Source organism: Salminus brasiliensis, chromosome 17, assembly GCF_030463535.1.
Source record: "Salminus brasiliensis chromosome 17, fSalBra1.hap2, whole genome shotgun sequence".
NCBI classification, from domain to species: Eukaryota; Metazoa; Chordata; class Actinopteri; order Characiformes; family Bryconidae; genus Salminus; species Salminus brasiliensis.
The window spans coordinates 32,211,312-32,220,241 of record NC_132894.1 but is presented as its reverse complement, the minus strand read 5'-3'; the positions used below and the strand labels follow the sequence as shown (position 1 = coordinate 32,220,241).

General features: G+C 38.3%; 1 protein-coding gene across 1 annotated transcript; it reads left to right on the top strand.

Moving 5' to 3' along the window:
• The first annotated feature begins 4,839 nt into the window (after window positions 1–4,839).
• On the top strand, window positions 4,840–8,722 carry tk1 (thymidine kinase 1, soluble). The gene is made up of 7 exons (XM_072660624.1): window positions 4,840–4,971; window positions 5,242–5,273; window positions 6,473–6,586; window positions 6,691–6,784; window positions 6,934–7,023; window positions 7,473–7,592; window positions 8,189–8,722. Exons 1-7 carry the CDS (start codon window positions 4,906–4,908, stop codon window positions 8,366–8,368), a joined length of 696 nt encoding a protein of 231 aa, XP_072516725.1. The 5' UTR covers window positions 4,840–4,905; the 3' UTR covers window positions 8,369–8,722.
• The last annotated feature ends 208 nt before the right edge of the window (window positions 8,723–8,930 follow it).

Sequence of the window (8,930 nt, the reverse complement as noted above, 5' to 3'; positions counted from 1 at the left end):
GACACTTTGCACCAGCCTGAGCAAACAGCTCACAGCCAATACAGTTTCCTGTCCCTTCTGAGCCAAAAAAGCCCGTTTCAGTGAAGATTTCATAATCTCAGTCTTAGGCATCAGAAAGTGACTACATTACCACTTACCCACTTCATATTCTGTGATTTAAGAATCTTTATTTAGACTTCTTAATTAAGACATTGACACTTCACACCAAAAAAAACACTCTGATTGACTTTGTTTACATCGTAACAATTTAATTACATAATTTTAAAAAGTTTCTGTTTTATATGTAAATAAGCTGTGTACTTAATACTTTAATCAGTGTTAAAATCTCTCATTTCAACGATAACAGCAGCACCTCAGACCTAAAGCTTGGTCTACTTAACATTAGATCACTAACCTCAAAAGCAGTGATCGTGAATGAAATTATATGTGATCAGAAACTAGATGTTTTCTGCCTCACCGAAACCTGGATTAGACCTGATCAATATATAGCACTAAATGAAGCCACCCCCGCAGGCTATAAATATGTACATAGCCCTAGATTATCAGGCAGAGGAGGTGGAGTATGTATAATCTATCAGAATACACTAGAGATTATTCAAAAACACTGTAACACCTTCACTTCTTTTGAGTTTATCTACATTAATATATCAAATCCGACCACAAATAAAAATGTTTTCTCACTGATTAATATTTATAGGCCTCCAGGGCCCTACTCTGAATTTTTAAAAGAATTTAGTGATTTTGCTGCAGACTTGGCAGTGTGCAGTGACAAAGTTATAATAGTAGGAGATTTTAATATTCACTTTGAAAAAGCAGACGATCCATTAACAAAGGCGTTTGTATCAATTTTAGATTCTGTCGGCATTATAAAAAACATAACTGGACCCACACATTACTGTAATCATACCCTAGATTTAGTCCTGACCCTGGGTGTTAGCATTGATCAGCTAAATATTCTACCTCAAAGCTCAGTGATATCAGATCATTATCTAATCTCCTTTGAGCTACATCTAAGGCAAAATGTAAATTCTTCTCCCCAACACTGCCTAAAACGCACAATAACACCAATGACAGCTGTACAGTTTACTAAAAATCTCCCACCCCTATCGACCTTAGCTTACACTCCGTCAGACCAAACGGAGCTCGTCAAATTAACAAACGATCTAGAGAATACCCTCCGATCAACCTTAGACAAAGTAGCACCGTTCAAAAATAAAATGATGAGGCAAAAAAGGCTTGCACCGTGGTACAGTGATCAAACTCGTACCTTAAAACAAACAGTGCGGAAACTAGAGCGTAAATGGCGGACGACCAAACTAGAGGTGTTCCACTCTGCGTGGAAGGACAGCCTTAGTCAATATAGAAAGGCACTCATTAAAGCTCGCTCAGCGTATCTGGCCTCGCTGATCGAGAAAAACAAAAACAATCCCAGAGTTCTTTTTAATGAGATCTCTAAACTTACTAAAAGCCAGGCAGATACTCAACCCCAGATCCCAACATCTTTAACTAGTCATGTTTTTATGGACTATTTTAATAATAAAATAGAAAATATTAGACAACAAATCCAACCCTGCTTATTAAATCAAACATGGCAGTCACCCGATGTAGTTGCTTTAGAACAAAACTTAGTTGTAGAACAAAGGCTGGAAGCCTTCTACCCACTTCCACAGCCAGAACTAGAAAAAATTATATCCTCAGCTAATTGTACAACATGTACACTCGACCCGATTCCCTCTAAATTGCTAAAAGAAATTCTCCCAATTATAATCGGACCTCTTTTAACAATTGTAAATTCATCCCTTAGCCTTGGGCATGTACCCCAAACCCTTAAAATAGCAGTTATAAAACCTTTAATCAAAAAACCAAATCTTGATCCTAGCGTATTATCTAATTATAGACCCATCTCAAACTTAACATTCGTATCTAAGATATTAGAAAAAGCTGTGGCCCAACAACTCTGCTTATACCTGAGTAAAAATGACATGTATGAGAAATTCCAGTCTGGATTTAGACTCAATCACAGCACAGAGACAGCCCTAGTGAAGATTACGAATGATCTCCTTCTTGCCTCTGATCAAGGCTACGTATCTTTATTAGTCCTACTAGACCTTAGTGCAGCCTTTGATACAATAGATCATTCTATATTACTAGAAAGATTAGAGAAAATGGTTGGAATCACAGGGACAGCCCTATCATGGTTCCAGTCATATCTAACGGGACGCTTCCAATTTGTAAAGATAAATGATTTATCTTCAAACTACACAGAAGTAAGATATGGAGTTCCGCAAGGCTCAATTTTAGGACCACTATTATTTACATTATACATGTTACCACTGGGCTCAGTTATAAGCAGACATGGCGTTAATTTCCACTTCTATGCAGATGACACACAGCTCTATATATCAGCCAAACCTGACGATAAATTTAGACTACAGAAAATGGAGGACTGTGTAAAGGATATAAAACTCTGGATGTCACATAACTTCCTTCTCCTTAACAGTGACAAAACCGAAGTTCTCCTTTTAGGTCCAAAAGACTCTAGAAATAAACTATCAGACTTAATGTTAGACTTGGCAGATTCTCCCATCATTCCTGGTTTAGCAGCTAAAAATCTTGGCGTCACATTCGACTCAGATTTATCATTTGAGCAACATATAGCTAATATTAGTAGAACAGCCTTTATGCAGCTTAGGAACATCTCCAAACTAAGAAACTCCTTATCACTACAAGACGCAGAAAAGCTAGTACATGCTTTTATTACCTCAAGGCTAGATTACTGTAACGCGTTACTGTCAGGTTGTTCCAGCAGGAACCTCAATAAACTTCAGCTGGTGCAAAATGCTGCAGCCAGGGTCCTTACTAAAACTAGAAATTTTGACCATATCAGTCCAGTTCTATCAGCACTTCATTGGCTCCCAGTTAAATTCCGTATTGAATACAAAATTCTTTTATTAACATATAAAGCCCTACATGGCCTCGCTCCTGAGTACCTGCAGGATCTTATAGTATATTACGAACCATCAAGACTACTTAGATCTCAGGGTGCTGGCCTCTTACGCGTTCCCAAAATTCTGAAAACCTCAGCAGGGGGAAGAGCCTTTTCCTATAAAGCCCCCCAGCTCTGGAATAACCTTCCAGATAATGTTCGGGACTCAGACACAGTCTCAATCTTTAAATCTAAACTGAAAACTTATATGTTTAGTTTAGCTTTTGGTAATTAATGTTTCTTAGATAAGGGCTGCAGGTCCAGGGGTTCGCGGACCCAGGGAATTGTAGTACTCTGAGATGCTGGAGCTGTCGTCTCGCTGCTTACACGCGATCACTCAGGTTTGTTGACGGTGGAGCAGATAGATGCTGGTGTTCTCAGGGTGCACCCGTGTCCGTGTTACCTTCTGGCTCTCTCCTTTTAATTATGCTGTGATAATCAGACCTGCCGGAGTCATCAGACATACCCAGATGCTGATGATCAACATTCTCTGCACTCCATAAAATTCCTCTTAGAACTAACTTCTCTCTCTTTACCTTCCCCGAGTAAATGGCCACCCAGCCCGATCTGCAGGAAGATTGCCCGCTGAGGTCCCCTCTACCTGCATCTAACCAGCTGCCACCTACCAGTCCAGCCAGCGGGTCCCCCCCAACCCGCCACCACCCATGGCTCACCCGCCAGCCGCTGCTGCCTGTTTGGTGGCCGTGCTGAAACCTAGATGGACTCGTGCCTGTCTGACACTATTAATATCACAACTATTAACTTTCTGTTGTACCTGGTTTGGTAATTTTTATCATTAATGTTTAAAACAGTCTGGCCAGAGGAGGATGGGTCCCCCTTGTGAGTCTTGGTTCCTCCCAAGGTTTCTTCCTCCAGCTCTGAGGGAGTTTTTCCTTGCCACTGTCGCCGTTGGCTTGCTCACGGGGGTCTTTGACGCTTCATGTTATTTCTTCTTTCTTCTCTGTCTCTGTTCTTTATTAAGTAATAATTATGTAAAGCTGCTTTGTGACGACAACAGTTGTAAAAAGCGCTATACAAATAAATTTGACTTGACTTGACTTGACTACTTTACCTTCCTTTATAAGCAGTTCAGTAACAGTGCTGTAGAGCTCCAGGCTGAATGGACAATAATACACAGTGCCAGCTTGGGCACAGCTACTCCCACAAGATTTTCTTTTTATTGTTGTTCACTTTTTATATTAATAGTAAATAAATACTGCATTTTTATATATTGATATAGCTATAGCTACATTTGTTGTATTTATACGTGGCATCAATTAGCTATAGCTATATCTTGGTGACAAAACCATCAGTTCGGTGTGTCCAAAATATTGTCTGGTAGTGTTTGTATAAGGTAATGGTTAAAATTGGTACAAAATTATCAATGGTCTCAAAATGGGCATTTTCTTGCAGCTTCATTTCCATGTATCCGGTAAACTGTATGGACTGGACACGTGACACTGGTTATACACCACATACGGGGCTTTTAAGAAAAACAATAATTAAAAAATATATAAAACAACATAATTAAAGAAAAAATATGGTTTATTACTTTTAATGTAGTATGTAAGCAATGTAAAAAAAATTTAAACATCTGAAATGTATATTTTAATAATCATATTAAGTAGCCAGTGCTACTTACTTTGTAAAATTTCCTACTATAAAAAGAAAGAGCCACACTGAGTCACCATAACGCTCCATTTAAAGATAAAAATATATATTTTAATATATATATATATTAGTAAGTGTTGTGGGTGTTTTGTAGGACCACGTCCCAGTGACGTTTCTTCCTCTTCGTTGGCGGGTTCTTTAAAACCAAGCCCGCAGATTCAGCAGAGAGCAGATAGTGCTAGGTCAGCTCTCGTCCCTCTTGTACTTTCTTAAGGTTTTTCTAGTTCTCCTGACATTTTCAAAGCAAGATGGACTGCTTGAACGTATGCCCAGTTTTGCCCAATTCTCCCAGAAAGACCAGAGGTCAGATCCAGGTAAGAGCTTGATTTAATGTTGATTCCTGCTGGAGCTGCTTTACCTGAATCAGCCCGCCAGAATCAGTTGGCTATATTGCGCCAGCTGAGCTAAGCCAAGTTACTTTAACTAACATGTGCATTTTATGCAAACAGCATTATTGGCAAATGTTTTATTTTGCTGTGTTCTTTATTTTATTTTTATTTGTACGTTAAATGCTTTTGTAGCTTTTATTTTGGAGAAGCTAACGTTAGCTAGCTAAAAGTCCTTTCTTTGTGTTATTGTTGCAGGTCATTTTTGGACCGATGTTCTCAGGCAAAAGGTGAGCATTTTTTATTATTATTATTATTATTATTATTATTATTATTATTATTATTAAGAGTTGACTTGTAGCCCCTGTTGACTTTTTTTAAAAGGTGGGTTTTTTTGTTGTCCTGCTGAACAGCTGGAGGAAATAGACAAAAAGTCCCAGCTTCCCTCCAAAAAGACGCGGGTAAACTCCTGCAGGGCTTTTACTGAAAGTAGCAGCTGTTAGGAACACAGCCAGCATCCATCAGCTGCAGCGACCAGTTTCCTCATTTTTATTTATTTATTTATTTAATTTTGTTTTTTATATTTTTGGTCTAAAGTGTGCTTAAAAAGCGCAGGTGCTGTCATAGAAAGACAGTTGGGGGGGGGGGATTACAGACATTATAGAAATATATATCAAATATATAAAAAACAATATAAATATATATTTAAATGTAAGTGTATGTATATATGTGTATGTATATGTAAATATATGTGTGTGTGTGTGTGTGTGTGTGTAAGTAAATATATATATATATATATATATTATATATATATATATATATATATATATATATATATATATTTACACACACATACATATATATTTATATATATATTGTGTGTGTGTGTTTTTATTTATTTATATATATATATATATATATATATATATATATATATATATATATATATATAAAAACCCAGTTGCTCTCTACGGTGTTAGAACAGTTGATGATAAATGGACCAATAGCTCCAGAATGATCTGAAAAATCTCATCTTAATAGAGGCCAGTTGTTTAAGCTTTATAATTGATTGACAACCTAATTTTCAATAAAAAAATGTAGAGGTATAATAAAATAAAGAATAGATTAAAGTTTTAAATAATTAAATGTTTCATAAACAAATGGAACAAACTAAAGTTCTATTGATTTATAATAAAAATAAGTAATAGATAACAAAAACAACCAAAAAAAAAACAGAAAATGCTTTGACCTCTGAAACTTGTCCCAACCACCATTAGCAGCCTTGGCCTCCTCTTTAACTAGGCTGATGGATGGATGGAGGGATAGCCAGTTTCCAACTTGCTCACTGCAGATGCAAATCTATGCAAAGGCAACCTGTTATCTGTTAAAAGCACTGATGGGTGCTTTTATGATGTTTTAATGTGTTGTCCTTTTTTTGTTGTTGAAGTTAATACTCATAACATTTCGCCTGTTTTGTGAAACTTTACAGCACAGAATTGATGCGGAGAGTACGACGCTTCCAGATCGCGCAGTACTGCTGCTTGGTGATTAAATACGCCAAAGACACTCGCTATTCCCAAACAGGAATGGCCACGCATGACAAGTAAGGCAGTGTCAACTCTATGTACACACCCACACTACCAAAAGTGCAACACTTGTTGTTAGGTATGAGATTTCGGTGATGCTTCATGGCTCTTTGTGTTACAGGAACACTATGGCAGCTGTGCCTGCTAGTTGCCTCAGAGACATACGCAGTCTGGCCCTGGAAGCGTCTGTCATTGGCATTGATGAAGGACAGTTTGTAAGTATGGGTTCAGCCCTGTGGGCTCATGTGCCTGTCCTTTAAATATGCAATTTTAAGACATTTTCAAATGACTCCTTTGGCTTTTACCAGTTTATATCTGCAATATGTCAATGCATACATCACAATTCTTCTCTATTTCATTGCAGTTCCCAGACACGGTTGAATTTTGCGAGGAAATGGCCAACATGGGAAAAACTGTTATCGTTGCAGCACTTGATGGTACATTCCAGAGAAAGGTAAGGCTTTACTAGGACTTCATGGATCTGTCCCAAAGCACACATTTGCAGTTTGTGTTTTTGAGCAAGTGTGCACCAAAATGTTCCCTTTTGTAAATTCAGAAGTGTGTGGATTTGTATTGTGGTTCTTAAGGGACGAGCAGTTCTCACACTTAATGTTCTATCACTTTTAAGAACATCAAGGAAGAACATGACCAACCCATTTAACAATAGGATCCCCAATAAAAGTTCTGCACTTGCTAACTGGAATTTTGCCCGTTTAATAAATGGGGCACACTAGTATACTTGTCGCAAAGCACAGAAATGCAAACGTGCACAAAACCACAAGTGTGGACTTTGGGACAGGTTGCATCTTGAACAGTGTCACAGTGTACTTGATTTGGCACCAAGATTGGGCTTGAAAATACAGATGCAAATGATCCTCACTTGGGTTTGCCTTTCCTCCGTAGCCTTTTGGCAACATTCTGAACCTGGTACCTTTGGCTGAGAGTGTGGTGAAGCTGAATGCTGTCTGCATGGAGTGTTTTAAAGAGGCGTCCTACACTAAGAGACTTGGAGCAGAAAAAGAGGTGAGAACAAGTGACTGTAACACATGATGTAATGAAACCATATTAAAGACGGCGCTTTTATTATCCATTCATATGTGACGAATGTAGTACAGCGCTAAAGGGTTAGGCACTGGAACCAAGCTTTGTCCTTCAGACAAGCTCACCTACTTTCTTCAAAATGAGAATTTCTTGTTCTTTTTTACTGTATTCATGTTTACATGCATCTGTTCTAATGCTATCTGCTGTTTCTACAGTAAAAACTCTTATTGCTTAGAGAAATGCTTTTAGATAATGTGCTTAGATGCCAAAAACCTCAGCATAGTACTGTATAAATGGCACCTCATCCAATTTTAATCAGTGTAGTTGCTTACATTTTAAGAATTGTATTGTTAAGAACAGTTAAATTCAGTCCAACGTACAAAACATGCTGGAAGATGGTCACACCTTGTGTCTGACAAGTGAAGGCCGTGCTAGGCTGCAGTGACATTTGCCTCAGTGTTTCAGTCTTGCACCAAATCCCCTGAACATCCCTTTTTTATGAGCTGTCGGAGCTTCTAACCTTGCATCCCCCTGCCTAGCTCTCATTTTTTTCCATTGTCTCACCCTGTCTGATTCAGGTGGAAGTGATCGGAGGGGCTGATAAATACCACGCAGTGTGCAGGGCATGCTATGGAGGGCTGACGTGTAATAAGGAAAATAAACCCCCCCTGAGGGAAGAGACACCCCCTCAAGTTATGACTGCAAAGCAGTTGGACCATAGCGCACCACGCAAGTTGTTTGCCACGCTTCATATATGAGTGCATGAAGTACACAAGAGCAGAATAGACTGATCAGCATTATCTGCAGTGTGTGGATTGCATCCTGCTCTAAGACTTGGACACAGCTTCACTTGAGGAGTGTAACACCGGTTATTCCACATCTGCTGTTTATTTTTTTTAATTTTTTGTAGTTATTTGTGGTTTTAAATGTCTAAATTGGTTTTTATTGTCACATTAGTGTATGACTGGGCTGTGTAGTTGTTTTACTTTTAAGTATGACCTCCATTTATCCTAGGATCCTCCCAGTACAACGAGTGGATTTGCACATTCTGTCCCCACACAGATATCAGCTTTCTGCATTTGCCTACTCAGTGTAAGCGCTTGTGGCTAAAATCTTACCAGGGTACAAACTCGGATACTAGTTACAAGTTACCAGGTTTAATGGGGTTTGTGTGTGCGTGTGTGTATGTATGTGCATGCAGTTAGACTGCATTTATAAATATTTAACACTGCCAATTAATATTGTGCACTTGTAAATGTTGTAAAAAATTGTTTTATTAAACAAGATACATTTTATGATGTGGAGTTATTTGCTAAGGGT

Excerpts from the sequence above, each read along its gene's own strand:
- tk1 (XM_072660624.1), top strand. The coding sequence starts at position 4,906 with ATGGACTGCTTGAACGTATGCCCAGTTTTGCCCAATTCTCCCAGAAAG. Across the intron at positions 6,587-6,690 it reads GGAATGGCCACGCATGACAA|GAACACTATGGCAGCTGTGC; the intron begins GTAAGGCAGTGT and ends TTTGTGTTACAG. Across the intron at positions 7,024-7,472 it reads ATGGTACATTCCAGAGAAAG|CCTTTTGGCAACATTCTGAA; the intron begins GTAAGGCTTTAC and ends TTTCCTCCGTAG.